Raw genomic sequence first — 20,143 nt, 5'->3', positions numbered from 1 at the left:
AGCTATTTTACTAGATAGTGAGGATCTGCTGTCATATGCTAATCTTAGATTTGCTTACTGACACAGCTGCTGTATAAGGGTCAACTTTGTTGTTTTGTTTTGAAGTTTCGCTTGCCGTTTCACGCTGATCATCTCGGAAGAGACAAAATGTCAGAGGGACTAGAGCAGATTCTGTTACAGCTCACCCAGCCTGACGATGCCGTCATTCAGCAGGTAATGTGAACAGATAGACCAGCTGTCTTAATTGATCTGGTCAAACGGGATGGGCACGACCGTGTGTTTAACCATTAGTACCAACCGTCATTAGTGGCAAAGCTTTGGTGACCCTGGGCTAGCCCGTTTACTACCAACTGCTACACATCAGTTACCAGTCTAATGTCACTACTAGATGAGAAATTGATTAGAAGAGTGATCAAAATGCAGTGTGTCTTTGACAGCTGACACTGCAGGCTATTCTTCTGTCACTCATACACGTGACAGTCCCCTGTGTCTACAGTGCCAGTGGTCAGCATTCATGTTCATATAGATGTGTTACTACTTGGCAAAACACTGTTACAGTGTTGTTTGTTTCCTCTCTTTAGGAGGGGAGCCACCCCTCCTAAATTTCGTTGTTTGGTACCTGTACTGTAGCAATGACAATAAAGTCCATTCATTCATTCATTTTTTTTAGGCCATTGCTCAGATGGAGCAGGCGTTCAAAGACCCAGCCATCATTCCAGCTCTGTGTGCTGTCATGACGAGCTCCCAGAATCCACAAGTATGTACAAAGTACAAACATGGGTCCCCTAACCCTCACATCGGAGAAGAGTTCACAATCAGTTGAGGCTAATGAGGTTTACAGGTTGAGGCTAATGGGGTTTACAGGTTTGCTTACAGGTTTGCTCACCTTGTGTTGAGTTGTCAATGATATGTGTTGTCTTTGCTACCGTCACCTTCATCCGGGCATTATAAATCCATCTCTCTCAGATTCGCCAGTCAGCCGCAGAGATTTTGAGGAAGAAGATTAGCTGGAAGAAGATTAGCCCGGATAACAGAGAGAGGTTAGAGTAGAAAATTGTTACATAAACGAAATAATAAGAGTTGATTATTCCATTGTGTATTTTTGGGGGGGTCATAGCCTAGGAGGCATAGGAAACAAATGATGGAAAGCCTCCTCCTTCTTGGAACTGGAAGCCGTGGTATATGGTGGATATTGGCCCAGCTGGAGGGTGTAACTAACCACCCCGCTAGCTGTGCCAACATCTACATGTGCCCGCTACATCTGGGACCCAGGAGATGGCGCCATTGGAGGAGACGACCTACCACGCCGGCAATGGACCACACTGAACCGTCTACGAACTGGTGTCGGTCGCTTTAAAACATCAATGAAGGCGTGGGGCCTGGCGGACAGTGCGGCATGCAAGTGCGGTGACCCAGAGCAGACCGCCGACCACATAATCACCATCTGCCCCTTATATAGACCACCCTCAGAAGCCAGCCTCTTCGACCTAGAACCAGAGATGCGGGCATGGCTACGCAACACCGAGTTGGACCTCTGACGTTACACCAAAGAAGAAGAGGCTGTGCCAACATCCACGATATATACCACGGCTTCTCATTCCATAACGCTTCATTGTGTTTGAGATGTTATTTTCTTATTTTGTTTTTGTTTTTCCATAGTCTGAAGGCAGGGGTCCTGCAAGCTTTCCAACAGGAGACAGAGTAAGCTTGTTGTATTGATATGAAAGACAATGTAGGTGGCATTTGATGTTGAAACTTTAGGCCAACTTTGTTTGGCCTACATGAAAACCAATGGGTCATGGCACCCAGTTTTATGCTTATCCTACCATAAACACAATTAATAATACAATGAACAACCCCCTTGCTTTGGTCTTTTATGGTAAATGTGGTATCTCTGTTGCAGCCACACAGTGCGTCACTCCCTCTCACAGCTCAGTGCTGTGATTGTCAAACATGAGACACCTGACCGCTGGCCAGCTCTTCTCACCCTGCTCAATGAGTTTACCAAGAGTAATAACCCAACGGACAGACAGGTAGGCTACACCACCACCTCAATGAGTAATGAGAGATAAATTGTTGTTGCATGTTATCAGTTTACGGTTCGCTTTTTAAAATGGTGGTGGACTTGATACAATCACTGTGCAACCATGTCTGTCACCGAGGGCGAGGGTTGCATGACTGGATACAACTTTAACCCAAAGTTACAAACAAATCCCCTCATTCCCAAAACAAAACTCAGACATAGTAATAGTATAGGCAAATGTCAAACAGTATATTTAGTAGGACAAAGTGATCAGAATACATGTTAGAAATGTTTTTGCATACAAAGCTTCAGGTGCTTAGGTGGGCTTCCAGAACGAGGTGCTTGCTGTAGGTAGGTTGGTAGCCAATGAGCAGCAAGTGGTCAGAAACTTCCACAAACGTCCTGAACATTTTGGAAAAGAACATTCTGGCAGAAAGCCACCATCTTGGCAGGTGCACACATCGTCACAGACTGCTAATGCGTCATAAGTCATGACTGAGCATGGTTATTACATTTTCAACAGGAGAAAGACACATATTGCACCTTTTTAATGTTTTGAAAATCAATTATTTTATGATTTTTAATCCACAGTGAACCCTCTGGTTTATCAAACATCAATCCTAAGCAGAACTTGTCCTTCAAACTCTACATAATGTAGAGCATGTTGTGATAATAATTGTTATTAATATTTTATTTTATTTAAATATGATTTTTTGGGGGGGCCAGTGCATTTACAAATATGTCAATTGGGTGATGCATCTTTTTGAAACTATTGTGTTTTGCTATGCACCACCAAACACATTTCCCTTGTGAGATAATTTGACTTTGAAATTACTTCTGAATAGATTCACTGTTGGGTCTTTCTTCATGGACTGAAGAGTTTTTACTTATTGTAACTTATTCTACTCTTGTCCCCCTCCTCTCAGGTGGGTCTCCTCCTGCTCAGCAAAGTGGTGGAGTCGAACCCGGAGTCCTTCAAGCCCCACTACCGCCAGCTGCTGGAGCTGTTCGGCACTGTACTGGAGGACTTGAACAACCCCAATGCACTGTACTACTGCATCCTCACTCTTACCGCCATGACCAAGCGGTCACACACCAGCACAGAGGAGATGGTGAGTCCCCTCTAGTCACATGTCATTATTGCCCACTTAAATTCTTAAATTTCACCCTATTCTGCCCGTGACCCATACCATGCGAATATTTCCTTTTCACATTGCGTAGCTGTTTTAAAGCGGGCTGAACTGGCCCGGAAAAACATTGTGTTACCTCTGAGGAAAGCAGAGAATGTGCAGTAAATAATGTAAAGTGCACGGTTTGGGTGGGCAGCATGATTGTGTGGAAGACCCTCAATGCATCATGTTGGATGAGCAGATGTTCAGTCTTTCCTCATTCCCCATTCATTGATTGACAGCTGTAATGACATGTCTTCCAGAACTTCATGCGTTCCCTCGTCCCAAGACTGATCGTTGCCCTCAGACACCTCATCCAAGCAGACCAGGTTTGTTATGTGCTGATATGTCATTCCCTCAGTAGAACTGTGCTGTGGTGTGTGTGTGTGTGTGTGTGTGTGTGTGTGTGTGTGTGTGTGTGTGTGTGTGTGTGTGTGTGTGTGTGTGTGGTGTGCTGTGGACTTGTAACTTGAGCTCTCGGACAAGTCAAAGATAAGTTCACTTGTCCAAAGGACAAGTACCTGAAAAAGCTTAATGTCAAGCCCTGACAGGACATAGTAAAATCACATCAAACAGAACTACAGGAAATAAAAACATCACAGAATTACAGGACATAGTAAAATCACATAAAATAGAACTACAGGAAATAAAAACATCACACTTTACACTCAAGAAAACATTACATCATAAAAAAAGATGATATATAATAACCCGAAAGAAATACGTTTTGGGTCTGTGGTCAGTGGTCACATGATTGGTTATCTATCAGCCTGTCAGAGTGGAACATTGTTTGATAGAGCTGGGTATTAAGTTCCAGAAATGTACAGCTACCACATAGTATGACACATCTAGCCAGAGCAAGACAGATGTTTTACAGACACACATTTATAATAAAGAATGTTTTGAAGTAATGCAAACCTTCAGGTGAGTTAAACTCAATATGAAGTGAAAGTTGCACGCTCATGTCTCTCTTTGCCATTAACCTTTATTTGCCAATTTTGGAAAATTTGGCCTGGAATGGCTTGGATGCTTTGGATTAGGATGTCAGATCTATTCTAGCTCGTAAGCCACATTATCTGGATGTATTTAGAGCCCTTTGTGTGTATTGTGCAGGACCAGGCCAGCGAGGCCATGAAGGTGTACGAATGTACGGAGGTGTACGATGAGCTGATGGAGAGCGAAGTGTCCATCATTGTGCCTGAAATCATCACTGAAATCGTCCACTTCTGCCTGGAGGTGAGAACACAGTGACTACATTTACATGCACACCATATTCCTGTATTAATTAATCAGAATATGCTCAATATTCCGATTGGGCAAGAGTCATTTAGAATTAAAATGCTCAAAAAGAAGTAGCTTTTTTGATTATGACAATTTCTTAAGCCAACAGACATGATTGACTGGGTGTGAAATTCACATTTTTAATTGACACTTCAGTTGTTTTTTTAAGCTCATACTCTTGTGAGCCTTTCATTCGTACATTTTTTAGCTGGCTGTAATGTTGACCAATACATGCAGCATACAGTATCTCTTGTGGATTTATGCAGCATTTCTGTTTGCAGTTCAATGAAGTGTGTGTGTGTGTGTGTCTCTCTCAAGGTCAGCGCAGACATCACACTCAGCGACTCCCTGCGGGTCCAGGCTCTCTCGTGCATCAATTTTCTCATCAGACTTAAGAGCAAGGTAAACTATAACCAGGGGTGCACATAACTTTTTGGGGCCAGTGCTAAGAGGAGCACCTAGGGATGCTGCTTGGTGCTCCCCGAGCTCGCGAGTCACGACCCGTCCCACAGGATGGATAAAAAAGGGATACATGGATAACTTATATTAGCAAAACGACATTTATTCATAAATAAAGATGAACGAACAAATTATTGTGTGCAAAACAAAAGAAACAAATGCACAATCAAATGACTGCTCTTTAAGCATGAAAGTCTGTCAGACTCCTTTAAACACAATGAAATCAACTGATATCTCTTTAAGCACTGCTCTGTTCTGTAAACACTGAAATCAACTTTTCAACAAAAAGTTACAGCCTAAGCATTTATTTATGCTACAAAGCTTAATCATCATCAATGCTCTCTTGACTGCTGTTAATACTGTCCTCAATTTCAACCATGGTAGAGGATGTTGTAGGCTATCACTTTAAATAGCTCATTATTTTGATTGTGCAACAAAGCCTTTTTTTTTTCCTAATAGAATTCCCAACCATATTCCCTGGGTCAGGGGTCTGAATTTTCACGTGGCGGCGTGATAACCGTGCGATACGCGATATGCGGAATGAAAGTACGAGTTACGATACTTTCCGAATGTTTTCGTGAGGGGAGTCGCCGTGGTCGTCGTCGGTCGACTGTTGTGATGGATTACTCGTCGGGCCTTCGGCTGAGGGGACGGCAAATAGTTACTTAGTGGGGCTTGCACTGCAGTGATGCAGCAGTCAGCAGTCAGCAGTTGGATTTTGAGGAAGTAAATTCCTCTCCCAGCGTTTCCAGCTGTTTGTGCGCAAGAGCGCGTTCATGCGGCTGATCTGCCGCGCAGCATGCATTTTGGCGACGCATGCGCACTGGCGCACCAGTTATGTGCACCCCTGACTATAACCATACTATAAATGGATGCCCTACATACTGCTCCTCTATGCCTAATATAACCCCCAGTGACTTCTCTCCCTCCTTAAACTCAGGATGTGCCATCCTTTCCTCATCCATTTTCTGCCCTTTACACTCAGGCTGTGTTACAATGCTCTACCTTTCCCCCTGTAGCATGCTTTTGTGCAATGCCACGCATTACAAGACGTCATCCGTTTTGTGATCCATCTAGTAATGTGCACACTCCGTACTAGGCAGAAGACGGTAGATAATTGGGACGCTGCAGCAGTTTTTCATTGGAGAAATGAAGAAAAGAAAGCCATCTCTGCATGCATTGCACTTTTCCGTTTTTGCCATTGAAAGTATACGGAGCTGGTGATGACTCTCCCTCCCCTTTAGACGGTGTTGAAGCAGAAGCTGCTGGGCCCCATCCTGCAGACGGTCTTCGCCGTGCTGAGCGCAGCACCCCCGCCTGGGGAGGAGGACCCTGAGGACGAGTACGAGACCGACAGCCCCAAAAACTTCGCGGCTGGGGTAATCCTCTTAGTGCCTCTTTTTTTTATTTTATTTTTTTATTTTATCCCTTTTTCACCCAATTTGGTATCCAATTGTACCCAACCTAGCATCCAATTATCCCCTGCCTATTGCGTAGGATCCGCCGCACGACCCCGTGGCCGGCAGCCCCAGAGGAGATCGCCAGGCAGACTAGCTGTCTGGCTCCTCGAGCCCGACACCGTTACTCCAGCACCAGACGGGGGCGGTGTTGCGCGACGGATCCTTGTCCGGAAATAGTCCTATACCCCCCTTGGGAGCGGCCGCTCAATATGCCGCTCCCTGTGAGCCCCGGCCATATCCGGGTCTGGCGAGACCGGGATTCGATCCCAGTCCCCGGTGGGCAGCTTGCACTAGAGGCTAATGCTTAGACCGCTGCGCCACAGCAGTTCACAACATTGCGTGATACACAGCAGACATAATAGGACAGTTTCCTGAACACATACTAGGACGACTTCTGAAAACTGAAAAACTGAATTGTTTGTAAACTCTTTTTAGTCAATTTTAGGCTTAATCTGTGTTTGGCCCAATATGTGTCAAACACATTGGGCCCTATTATGCACTTCTTAACTTGCCGTCTTAAGTCTTAATTAAGACGCACCGCCAGGTTAAGACCTACCGCAACCCTTATTATGCGCTTCATACGCGCTACTGCTATTATGCAGGTGTCGCTAGGCGCCCACACATAAGACGTAAGACTCCCGTGCATATATTACTCATTGTGGGAGTGTTCATATGTTAATGAAGTGCGCTAGGCGCCCCTGCTATTATGCGATCTGACTTTGCGCCTAGCGCTAAGAAGTGGTTTGAAAAGTTCTTAACTTAAGACGTGGAGGCGTGGTCAAGGCCACTTTGCTATTCCGCGGTTTGCGCATGCGCGCTGACCCACTTCTTAAGAAGTCGGTCGGCGCGCATGCGCAAACCGCGGAGGCGCGCTCGTGTTTCAAAACGTGCATGAAGTCTAGCGCCTATGAACTGCATAATAGCATAGCGCTTATGACTTAACGCAGCCGGTTCTTAAAGGGAATGGCACCTGGCACACTGATTGGGTTGATTGAGAAGACGCCCAAAACACACCCATGACTAATTTCTGGGCTTAGCGCCGGGTCTTAGGCGCCCACTACCGCACGCATAATAGCAAAGTGGCCTTGACCACGCCTCCACGTCTTAAGTTTAGATCTACCGCCTCGTCTTATTGCTTAAGACTTAAGGCGGCTACACACTAGACGATTTTAACCCCGATTTAGCTGTCGCCGACCAGTTTTTGCGGTCGGCGACAAAATCCTCCAGTCGTTGCAAACCCGGGGACGCGCCGTCTCCGACGCTCGTTTAATGTGACAGGCTCAGAGACGCAATCGGAGGACCGCCGACCCCGTCGTTAGGGCCGTCGCAGGGCTCCAGATCTTTTCAAACATGTTTCATTTTATCGGCCGACGGAATCTACATTCTGCTAGTCTGAGATGGGCAACGACCCGTGTGGACAGCACAGCCAATGAGAGGTCGGGGAAATGAGTGATAATAGCCTTTAGCTACGGCGCTAGTTGTTGTGCTAGGTGCATTGACTGACTGTGTCCGCGAATGCTATGCTATTGTTGTGCTAGGTGCATTGACTGACTGTGTCCGCGAATGCTATGCTATTGTTGTGCTAGGTGCATTGACTGACTATGTCCGCGAATGCTATGCTATTGTTGTGCTAGGTGCATTGACTGACTGTGTCCGCGAATGCTATGCTATTGTTGTGCTAGGTGCATTGACTGACTGTGTCCGCGAATGCTATGCTATTGTTATGCTATGTTGAATGGTGTACTAGTTTTCACTGAATAAATCGCGATTTCTTTCAAAGAAGGTAGCAGGTGTGTTTATGTCCATGTCAAGGAATCGTCCTGACCAAGTGAAGAATCTTGTAGTCTGTGAGCCCCCGTCGTTAACACATCCTGTAGTCTGCGCTGTGCTGCGACGTCTGCACGCCGCTGCGACACGGACACCAGCACGACGGTCGTTTAGTGTGAGAGGCTCAGAGATGTTACAACTTGAAAAGTCGTCTAGTGTGTAGCCGCCCTTATGAAGTGCATAATAGGGCCCATTATGTCAGGTACTGTTAGGTTGACATCTTTCTTTCTCTTTATTTTCCTCAAATAAAAATATTGTCTTTGTCAGCAGGTTATTGACACTTTGGCTCTCTACATGCCCCCAGAGAAACTATTCCAACAGCTGGTTAGTATACACCTCGTTCCAAATTATTATGCAAATTATATTTTTCTCAGATTTTCCTAAATAGTCGATGCAAATGACAATCAGTATAATTTTCAAGTCATCAACCGTTAGAGTATAATTCAAATTTTATTGAACAAACCTCCCAATGATAACAGTATTTTTTTTTTAAATAAAAAGTTCAAAATGCACTGTTCCAAATTATTATGCACAACAGAGTTTCAAAACATTTTATAGGTTGTAAAGAACTAAAAATGGTAATTTGATGAATTTAGGGTTAGGAGGTCATATTAGGAGGTCATATTTACTGAAATCAAAAGCTATTTCAAACAAAAACATCTTAACAGGTCAAGTTACATGTTAACATAGGACCCCTTCTTTGATATCACCTTCACAATTCTTGCATCCATTGAACTTGTGAGTTTTTGGACAGTTTCTGCTTGAATTTCTTTGCAGGATGCCAGAATAGCCTCCCAGAGCTGCTGTGTTGATGAGAACTGCCTCCCACCCTCATATATATTTTGTTTGAGGATGCTCCAAAGGTTCTCAGTAGGGTTGAGGTCAGGGGAAGATGGGGGCCACACCCAGAGTTTCTCTCCTGTTATGCCAGCCAATGACACAGAGGTATTCTTTACGTGCCTGCTTCAAATGTGGACTGTTTGATGATATTCTTTCAACCTGATGATTTATTATATAATAAATGTTTTAGTTGTGTAAAATGATAGTTGTCGGGCTCAGCGTCTCGGAATACTGTATGTCCACAAGACATTTCAGCTTACACCTGGCACCTGACATTCTATTGTTTCTATTATTCGATTTAGACAATACAAACTTGATTCATTGTTTAATGGATTTCATTTTCAGAAAGGTGAGGGCAAGCAAGCAAAAAACAAAAAAAACAGTATCAAAGTACTTTGAATATCCATCAAGCAATATTCGCACGGGACTAGTATTATGTGGTGAGGTCCGTAATTTAGAAATCCCCCCCTCGACGCCTGTGTTTCATGTGATGCATTCGCGCGGGATAAGTGAAGTTTTACAGCAGACTATCTACAGTTACACCAATTATGTCTTCCAAATATGTTATATTCAATATGTAAGCTCTTTCATATAAACATTTTGATATTCTGATGATTCTAAATTCCTGACTAAACACACAAACACACAAACACTGTTACACTAACATCAACAAATGGAGGTCTCCAGTCATCACTCTGAGTACTGGTGAAGTGACAGGCATCCGTTAAACAATTTATCATGTTTGTGTGGCCTTGTTCTATTTATTCTCTCATCTGTCATCCCTTGAGTTTTCTCTCTGAAGAAAAACGTTTTTTTCCTTTTTTTAAAATAATATGAGAAAAATGATAAAGTGCTGCTGTCTCTCTTGTGGCCCAGATGTCCCTCACTCAGGCATGCTTGGCCAGTGAGAACCCCTACGAGAGGAAGGCTGGACTGATGTGTATGGCCGGGCTGGCGGAAGGCTGCGCCGACCACATACAGACCAAGTGAGTACAACTCCTGTTCAAGTCCCCTAGACAAGCACACTGCAACTAACTGGGACTGTTTCCCATGTTAAAGTCCCAGTTAGTTTTGTATGTCTCCTCTTCTTCTCCTTTTCATTCACTTGTAGATGTGTCCAGTAGTTAAGTGTGTGTGTGTGTGTGTGTGTGTGTGTGTGTGTGTCTGTCTGTGTCAGGTTGTTGTCCTCCATGCTGCAGACAGTGTGCCAGAGTCTGTCAGACAGTAACCAGGTGGTCCGCAGCGCAGGCCTCTTTGCTTTAGGACAGTTCTCTGAACACCTACAGGTCAGTCAGACCGGACGTGATCAGTCGGGATTTTTTCAGATTTAACCGTATTAATAATGAGATTGAGAGGCATCCTTTGAAAAGACATTCTAGCTGCTGAACAGGTTTGTGTATGGAGATGTGGACTTGTTTAGAACTCCTATCTAACCCCCCCCTTCCTCTCAGCCTGAGGTCAGTAAGTATCTAACCCCCCCCTTCCTCTCAGCCTGAGGTCAGTAAGTATCTAACCCCCCCCTTCCTCTCAGCCTGAGGTCAGTCCTATCTAACCCCCCCCTTCCTCTCAGCCTGAGGTCAGTAAGTATCTAACCCCCCCCTTCCTCTCAGCCTGAGGTCAGTAAGGACAGCCTATCTAACCCCCCCCCTTCCTCTCAGCCTAAGGTCAGTAAGGACAGCCTATCTAACCCCCCCCCTTCCTCTCAGCCTAAGGTCAGTAAGGACAGCCTATCTAACCCCCCCCTTCCTCTCAGCCTGAGGTCAGTAAGGACAGCCTATCTAACCCCCCCCCTTCCTCTCAGCCTAAGGTCAGTAAGGACAGCCTATCTAACCCCCCCCCTTCCTCTCAGCCTGAGGTCAGTAAGGACAGCCTATCTAACCCCCCCCTTCCTCTCAGCCTGAGGTCAGTAAGGACAGCCTATCTAACCCCCCCCTTCCTCTCAGCCTGAGGTCAGTAAGGACAGCAATGAGCTGATGCCGCTGCTGCTGGGCTACATGTCAGCACTAAACCAGTCCAAGATAGGCCACGTCACCAAGGCTTTCTACGCCCTGAAGAGCTTCCTGGAGGACCTGGGTGAGAGTGCTGCCCGTTCACTTCACCTGAATCTACTATGGCTATGCCTCCACTCGGAGACGGGATTTTTAACTGGTCAATCAAAGATTCTTTGTTGTGGGTTTTCAATGACACCATTCAACCCCTTCCCTCTCTCAAGAGATCCAACCCTACCTGCCCACCTACCTGCCCACTCTCATGGAGACAATGTTGTCCGCCTTGAGCAACGCAGACAGTCTCCATCTCAAAGAGCTGGCGGTCAGCGCCACCGGAGCCATAGGTAATGGAGCCATAGGTAATGCTTATTACTGCTAATAATGAACACGTTTGTGATCACTGGTAGCACACAGAACATAAGCTTAGTATTGGTAACACTTAGAAAGTTAGTTATATCACAGCTAACAGTTTATTATTGGGTTAGGGTTAGGAAAAAGCATGTTCCCTTAGTGGACATTTACCATATTGCTTTAGCTATTATGTTTTTTCGTGTCAGTGCAGATTGAGATGAGGATTGGTAGCCACGTCAGACTCTGTTTGCGGTTTCACAGACAAGGCTTAAGCCTAATCCTAGACTAAAAAACATCTTCAATGGAGATTTTATATTGAAAGTGTGATTTAGTCCAGGACTAGGCTTAAGCCTTGTCTCTGAAACCGGCCCCCAGGGTAGTAAACCTTTCAGACTGTATTAACCCCCCTCCCTTCCTCTTGCGGTTCAGCCAACGCTACTAAAGAGATGCTGGTGCCTTACTTCCCCCCCGTCATCGAGAGTCTGAAGGGCTTCCTCACAGACACCCGTGACGAGATGAGGTCCCTGCAGACACAGGCTCTGGGTGAGCTAGCGCTAATGCTGCTATCTTGTCATCTTTCATGTTGTCAATAGGCTAGGTGCACGATCTCCACTACTTCCTGAAAGGCACCTTGCATGAACATATCCTGTCTCACTCTATTGGTTGAATTGATTAATCAGCTGTGCGGTAAACTGTTGGAACACACAGTGCACTGCTGATTAATCAATTAAACCAATAGAGTGAGACAGGATATGTTCATGCAAGGTGCCTTTCAGGAAGTAGTGGAGATCGTGCACCTAGCCTATTAAAACACGTGTTGTGTTTTTCTTCGCATTTTGACTTCACTCATGTACAAGCTGCATGTCACTGCAGCGTCATCCCAGTTTAATTTACCACAAGTGTGTCCTGGGTTGGAGAAACGGAGGTTGATGATATGTATCCTCGGTCCCCGTGGCAGATACGTTGTCAGTGCAGGCACGCACCATCGGGAAAGACGTGTTCAGCCCACTCGCAGCTGAGTGTGTTCTGCTGGGCCTCAATCTCACCGATGCCATAGACCCGAGGTTCCCAAAGTGGGTCGACCCAGACCTGCGCCGCTGCACGTAAGTAGTAGCCGTGTGTGTGAAGTGGCATACAGACACACACACAGCCATTTTGTCTTGAGATTCCACCAAGATCGGCCTGGATAGATCATCTGTGGGCGTTTCTACTCCACTACTCGGAGATTGCAGCCAGTTCAAAACAGGCTTAGTTTTAACAGACTTAAACGAGATGTGTTCGTTCCCAATCATTATAGGTTTCATTTATGTTGTGTCCTGACTTTTTAGCTAATGTACATGGCCCAACCTGTGGTAAACTGTAGCCAGCATTATACAAGTATGGTTGTACAGTTAGGTCCGGAAATATTTGGATAGTGACACAATTTCCATAATTTTGGCTCTGTATGCCACCACAATGGATTTGAAAGGAAAAAAATCAAGATGCAATTTAAGTACATACATTCAGTTTTAATTTAAGTTGTTGAACAAAAATATTGAAAGGTTTAGGAATTACAAAAAAATATATACACAGTCCTCTATTTTCAGGGGCTCAAATGTAATTGGACAAATTAACGTAATCATAAATAAAATGCAAATGTTTAATACTTTGTCGAGAATCTTGTAGGCAATGACTGCCTGAAGTCGAGAACCCATGGACATCACCAAATGCTGGGTTTCCTCCTTTGTGATGTTTTGCCAGGCCTTTACTGCAGCTGTCTTCTTTACATTTGAAAGTGTCCAATAGGGTGTGCAGATCAGTTGTTTGATGCTCTGGGGAAACAAAAGAAGAAAGTGTTGAAAGAGGGCTGAATAATTTCTATAAGCACCGTACTGTATGTGGATGAAGCCATGGAGAGAATGAAAGAAAGGGGCCATGCTATTTCTACAAGCACACTCATGATCTCTCTCTCTCTCTCTCTTCTCCCACAGGTTCAGTGTAGAAAACGCCTACATTGACGAGAAAGAGGACGCCTGCGACTCCCTAGGAGAGATTGCCTTCAACACTGGGTAACACACATACACATGCTGCTGAATCCCAAATCAACCTCCAGCCACATACTCCTATAGATCTGAGAGGAGTGAGATGGATGAAGGGCAAATAATAACAGCTCTACCGTGTACTCTGATGATGATAGTAGAGTGGCCATTTTGCCACCACCTATCAAATTCTTTCCAGATCTACAGGAATGGCCATGGAGTCAGTCCTTTTTGGAACATAGTAATTAATAGCTGCTGTCGATAGTTAGGAGTCTCACTCACTCGGTTCTCACCATAGATATAGGACACTGGGATATCCGCTATGGTTCTGACTCTTCTGTTCTGAACCCACTCCTCAGTGCTGCCTTCCAGCCCTTCCTCGAGTCCAGCTTCCAGCAGGTTTATAAGCTGAAGGATGTAAGTAGCTCTGCTTGCTCTGTCCTTCTTAAGAAGGAGAATGAGGAGGAGGAGGAGGAGGAGGAGGGTGTTGTGTGTGTCGGTAAATGGATGTCTGATTAAATGATGTATGCTAGCTACTATGTGAGTATGAATAAGTGTGCTACTGTATATTATGAGTGAGTAACGGAGGCATCTCTTACCGTGTACACCCTCTGTTTGCCCGCCTCCCCCTGTCAGTTCCCCCACCAGGATGTGCGGAGGGCCGCTTTCGGGGCCATGGGCCAGTTCTGCCGAGCTCAGCACAAAGTGTGTCAGGAGAGTCCCTCAGAAACCAACCGTCAGGGTATAAACCCCCCCCTTCCCTCTCTCTCTCTTCATCCCAATCACTGCTCTGTGCCCACTTTCCATAAAAGGTTGTTAGCTAACATGCTGCTTTGTTTGTCCCTCCTAGTCCTCCAGAAGCTTCTAGAAGTGGTGCTGCCCAGCTTCCTGGAGGCAATACGCAAGGAGCGCGAGCGGCAGGTGATGATGATGATGATGATGAGCCATTTATAGCAATAGAGTAGAGACTGTCTTTGATGAAATCAGTTTTTATATGTATGGCATGTGTATAACATTTTAAGAGATTTTGGTGAACCACATCAAGAGGTATCAAAATAATGGCGGTTGCTCGCCAATGTTGGTTGATTTGCATGTGTCTGAGTCTAATGGACCTGCGCACCAAGTTTAATAATAATAATAATAATTACTTACATTTATATAGCGCCTTTCACAGACCCATGGTCGCTTTACAAGGGAATGGGACAAACGGAACAGAGTCAGAAAGACAAACGCACAAAACAATAAACAGTGAAACAGCTATAAATATAGCTGTGAACAGTGAAACAGCTATATATATATATATATATATATATATATATATATATCCACAGTGTTCTATGCCCTAATCATGATGTTATAATATAGTTAAATTGGTCAAATAATGGTATGATAATGTGATGATACAGGATAATGTAAATGTCATGTATAACGCAGGTGGTGATGGGCGTGCTGGAGGCCATGAACGCGGTGCTCAAGGCCTGCCAGGGGGATGCGCTGCAGGCACCCAGACGCCTGCAAGAGATCAGCCAGGCCATCCGCGACGTACTGAAGAAGAAGGTGAGATAAGCTGGGCCGGCTTGGGTCTCCAGTAGTACTACTTCCTGGTTCTGAGTAGAGTAGATCTGCTTTCTTCCTCGCTCGTTTTTTGCTCTCTACTATTTTTACTATGCCTACTATCTGTTAGCTGTGTGGATCTTTCAAAGAGAGTCGACTTATTAGAATATAGCCTGCAAAGAAGATTCGCTGCCCTGGAAACTCGCTACGCTAATGATCCTCCGCTTACGCAAGCCTTTCTAAAGGATCAATATTATAATTCACATTTTCCAGAGCTAATGAGACAGCTGACAGCTGCAAAATTCACTGGACAGATTAATCATCCCCCGGAAAGATTCCACAGGCTACAGAAATCACTGAAAAGCAGCCAACCGAAGCCTATCATTAACTAACTTGCGGCCTTGCATGACTGCACAGCGCCCGGATAAGAGTCAGAGGCACTCCGACACGGAGCCGAGGCAAGCTCCATCTTCACCTCACAGAGATACTTTGTTGATTGGTAATCCAGCCATCAGAAGCGGGATGGGAAAAGAGCTAGATTTATGCTACCCCCCTGATAAAAAGGTTCCAGACAAAACAAATAATTTAATGACACTGGTGATGGACAGGCCTGGAAAGCAGTGGGCTCCCGTGGACACGGAGCGGAGACACCAGTCAAACCACACAGAGCTAGTACGCCCTGGAACAGACCCCACCGCCTTCACCTCCAAATGATACTTTGTTTATTGGAGACTTGACGATCAGAAACGTGAAAGGTAAAAAATGACATATCCACTGTCTTCCCAATGCAATGGTTTCACACACAACAAAAGATTTGGAAAAGACACTGTCTGATCACCCAGAGACAAAGCGATTCATATTGCATGTGGGAACAATCGATTCTCGTAAAATGGGCTCACAAGACTTGAGACGTGATTTTATAGAACTTTTCAATAAACTTGGCAAGCTTGAGATTGATACATTCATCTCAGGAGTCCTCCCCACGGTAGGCCGAATTTAGCCAACTCCTAAGCCTTGACACTTGGCTCGCTGGAGCGTGCAAACTTAAAGGGATGACATTTATTCACCATTGGAACATTTACTGGAGGCTGAGAGTTATTCAGAAGAGACGGCCTCCACTTAAACAGATCGGGAGAATATCACCTAACAAGCAATATACGTATATGTAAAGCACTTTGAATTGCCCCAGTTGTATGAAATGTTATATACAAATAAACTTTCCTTGCCTTGCCAGTATTGTATATATCAAATGAAAAGCTCAATTACCCAACAAACTAGCTACATTTTAGATACCTAAGGAAATTCCAATACAAGCTTTTGCTATGGTTGTCTCCAGACAGCTTTCATCTGTTCTGGAGACGACTGTTGTTATAATGCAATCGCTTTAGCAGCGTCTTATATGTCTGTATTTTATTTCTTAAATGACCGGTAACTGGCCATCCTCCGCCCCCCTGATTCTCTTTGTTGTTTCAACCAGTTAAACATATTTGGAGAACAATATGGCTGCCTGACAGAACCCAGCCAGTCATTTTGCTGTGTATTAGAATGTCTCAGTGACCCTCCTGTCCCCTCTTCCCCATACAGACGGTGTGTCAGGGTGGAGGAGGAGACGAGGCGGAGGATGAGGAGCAGCAGGCGGAGTATGACGCCATGCTGCAGGAGTTTGCTGGCGAGGGCATCCCGTTACTGGCGTCTGCCGTGCCCGCCGACGTCTTCTCCCCTTACCTCATCGAGCTGCTGCCCCTCATCATGAACAAGGCTGTGAGTCAGGGTGCTTCTGTCTCTCTCTCTCTCTCTCTCTCTCTCTCTCTCTCTCTCTCTCTCTCTCTCGTCTTTGTCTCCTTTAATCCACTGTTCATACTACTATATCACTTTATTTCAACTACTCAGCCATCATCCTTTCTTCTTATTGCCATTCACTACTGCTGTCCCAGTATAAGTCATACTTATGAAACTCTTAATTGTATTGATCTGTCTATACTTCCTCTCTCTCATCTCTCTATCTATCTGCATATATGCTAACCTCTGACTAGCCAGCAAATCTGTCTATTGTCCAAACCATCTTTAATCTATTTCCACAAACAAGCAAGCCCACAATGTTCCTTCTTCTTCAAATGGCGCCTGGTCGTGCTTGATTTAGTGAATAACAACCAAAATAAAGTTATGCATGAGTTTTTAGTTTGTAATAATCAAATGTAATTTTACATTTAACCAAAGTATCCCTCGGTCTAAGTCTGCTGAGATGAAAGCATAAAGATATGAAGTGTCAATGAATGAGAGAATGTGTACTCTGTTTGTAGAAATCTTCGTGCACGGTGGCTGACCGCTCTTTCTCCCTGGGCACACTTGGGAAGACCCTGCACTCTCTGGTGGGTGTGTCTGGGGGCAGGACCGTGGCCGGAAAGCTGGCCAACCTGCTGCTGCCGGTGCTGGTGGGCGGGGTGACGGACAGCAACGCAGAGGTGCGCCAAAACAGCGTGTTTGGGCTGGGAGCACTGGCTCAGGCCGCAGGCCCTACCGTTGCCCAGTATCCTTTCCTGAATGTCTGAGACCGCTTATGTAAGGGGAGGTCGGTAGCTTATCTTATCTGAGTGACACACAGCTCAGCTCTCTCTTTGAGTAAGTTTCAAGTTTATTGTTACGTCACATTACACAAATGTAAGAGAGTAAAATTCTTGGGCTTCGATTATTTACAATAAGCAGTATCTTGCAATTTGTAGACATTAAGGCACTAGGCATAATTCAATAAAAAAGTGTCAATATTACAGGACATAAGTGACAGTAGTAAACTGACTGTGAGCTTAAGCTTAGGTAGTCCATATGCATGGGATGTGTTTGTGGATGATAGTCAGTTGTCTACAGTAGGCTTGTTCATGAGCCTGATCGCCTGGGGAAAGTAGCTGTTGGTTAGCCTCTGAGTTTTGGCCTTGAGGCTCCGGAAAAGGCTACACCTTTCAGTTCCTGTGTGTGTGTGTCTGTGTGTGTCTGTTGTGACTGCCGTCCTCAATGCAGTAAATGTCTAAAGATGTTTGTGTGCGTGTGCTCGTGTGTGCAGATGTGTGCTCACAATGTCCGTGTGCAAGATTATCCACTGACTATGTAATAGGGCCCAATACAAGTAGCCCTAGTTCTGTCCTATCTGTCTGTCTCTCAGGGTGTCTTGTTCCTCAACTTGTCTCAGAGACTACCCTATGATGCTGTCCCTCTTCTCCAACCTGCTGTCTAAAGAGAAGGACCAAGCGGTGATCGACAACCTGTGCGCTGCCCTCTGCAGGATGATCATGAGCCACATGGAGGGTGTTCCTCTGGAGCAGGTAGAGTTCAGCCTTAACCTCGGTTATTGCGTGATTATCACATGCGGTAGATTGGCTTTGGGACTATTCCTGAACTCAAAACTAGTGCAAGCGTTGTGACCTAGAGGGTTTGCGGAAATGTACCATTGGGAGTTGGTAAAAGTCTGAGTTCTGCGCCAACTGCAAGTTATTTAGTTCTCTTTAGTTTCTGTGAATCAGCGCCTTTTTTAATAGATTTTATTGTTCTATTCTTTAACAGTCAACATGCAGAGTTTGCCAGCAGCTTACTAAGTGGATTTATCCAATTCAGGGCCAACCAAAACCATACTGTGGTTTTCCTTTCAAATTGTCCTTTCCAGCACTGTTTCAGCAACTATGGTGGATAACCAGGCCAGTCCAGTACAGCTCAGCTTGGCCCGGCTCTGTAGTGTAAATGAGGGAAGAGTGCTGTAGACACAGTCAGATGTTTTGAAGGAGTGTAGTGTTTCAGAGTGTCTCACTGACTAGGCACACCTCTTCTCTTCTCCTAGGTGTTTCCTGCCCTAGTGGAACGTCTCCCTCTGAAGGAGGACATGGAGGAGAATAAAACTGTGTACAGCTGCCTGGCCCTCCTGTATTCCCGCAATCCTGCGCTGGTACTTACATTTTTAGCTCAGGTTTAAACCAGGTTTAAACCTGGATTAGCAGAGGCTTAGATTTAAACCAGGATTAAATTAAACTAGGTTTAAGATAGGATTAAAGTTTGGTGCAACAGGATTAGTAGATAAACCTTGATTTAAACCGGTTTAAAATGTAAACCAGGTTGGTGCAACCCAGCCCAAGTGATTTACTTCTAACCAAATATTCAGCAAGATCAGCGGGCGTACTCACTGGTCATGCTTTGTGTCATAGCTACTTCAGCAGTGTTGAACAGTGTAATTGTGCAGTGAAACATGACACGAACATCGCTGTGCTCTAGATGTCTATGTTGTCCCTTCGTTGTATCATATTTGATTACGTTGTCCCCCTCAGGTGGTAAGTCAAATGAAGCCCATCATATCTGCTTCCAGTCATGTCTTGGGAACCAAAGAGCTTGATGCAGGTGAGAAGAGAACCACAAATCATGTTAGGCAAGTCCCTTATCTTACTGCATTAGTATGCGCTTGCTCACAAAATCTCTCCATTGTCTAGAAACCCAAAACACCCTGCTTCTGTTGGTCCGAGGCTTCGCTGAGCACCACGCACAGGAGTTTCAGGGAGCTGTGAACTCACTTCCTGCAGAACAGAAGATGAAGCTGGCCGCAGCAGTCACCCCATCGTAGTCCACATCAAACATGTCTTCCATTCTCCTTTGATGAGCTAGCAGATGTACAAATTTTTTACGAAAGGGCTGGGAAAATAGGACAGCAGTTGAGAAATTCTAAAATTGGACAAACCCTAGCACTTCCATCATTCTACTACTAGTCAGCAGTTATGTTACAAGTATTAACTTATTGTCTGTTTTATTATTTTTATGAAATGTGATTTGAATTCATGTGTTATCTATTAGTTCTGTTCTTTTTGTTTTTTGTTTTCTTTTTAAAAGTCTATTACTTGCTTACCCCATGTTATAATTGAGAGCCACCTATATCTATTCTCTGCTGTCCCCTTTCACCACTAATTTGATGAATGTCTGCCTTAGAGTGTGAAGCAATGAACTCATGATAAATGCCTTTTTCTCAGACTTGTCTGTCATTCTGTGTTAGTGAGGTTATGGTAAAGGACTGTATACGGTGAATAGTTCAATGGGAGTATGCTCCATTCGCCCCCGGGGCGTCGATCAGGACACACATGACAGGAGATTGACTTTTGGTTTAGATTTCTTTAGTGGGTCAAACAGGGTACAGTTCAGGCATGGGTAG

The 20,143-nt window shown here is 44.8% G+C and overlaps 1 protein-coding gene across 1 annotated transcript; it reads left to right on the top strand.

Moving 5' to 3' along the window:
- Positions 1-147: 147 nt before the first annotated feature.
- LOC308164499 (importin-4-like) lies at positions 148-19,913 on the top strand (the record flags this gene model as incomplete). Its single annotated transcript, XM_080538574.1, has 28 exons — positions 148-213; positions 671-757; positions 967-1,040; positions 1,660-1,701; positions 1,904-2,033; positions 2,950-3,135; positions 3,456-3,521; positions 4,306-4,428; positions 4,792-4,875; positions 6,177-6,311; positions 8,490-8,543; positions 9,936-10,045; positions 10,237-10,345; positions 11,003-11,138; positions 11,272-11,391; positions 11,828-11,941; positions 12,357-12,501; positions 13,369-13,446; positions 13,776-13,833; positions 14,053-14,158; positions 14,267-14,337; positions 14,851-14,973; positions 16,555-16,731; positions 17,271-17,497; positions 18,152-18,284; positions 18,794-18,898; positions 19,275-19,344; positions 19,434-19,913. 28 exons carry the CDS (start codon positions 148-150, stop codon positions 19,562-19,564), a joined length of 3,060 nt encoding a protein of 1,019 aa, XP_080394700.1. The 3' UTR covers positions 19,565-19,913.
- Positions 19,914-20,143: the final 230 nt, after the last annotated feature.

Source organism: Nansenia antarctica (assembly GCF_963989245.1).
Source record: "Nansenia antarctica genome assembly, chromosome: 8".
In the NCBI taxonomy this organism is placed as follows: domain Eukaryota; kingdom Metazoa; phylum Chordata; class Actinopteri; order Argentiniformes; family Microstomatidae; genus Nansenia; species Nansenia antarctica.
Note: the sequence above shows the minus strand (reverse complement) of the source record. Positions and strands in the feature narration are given on the sequence as shown.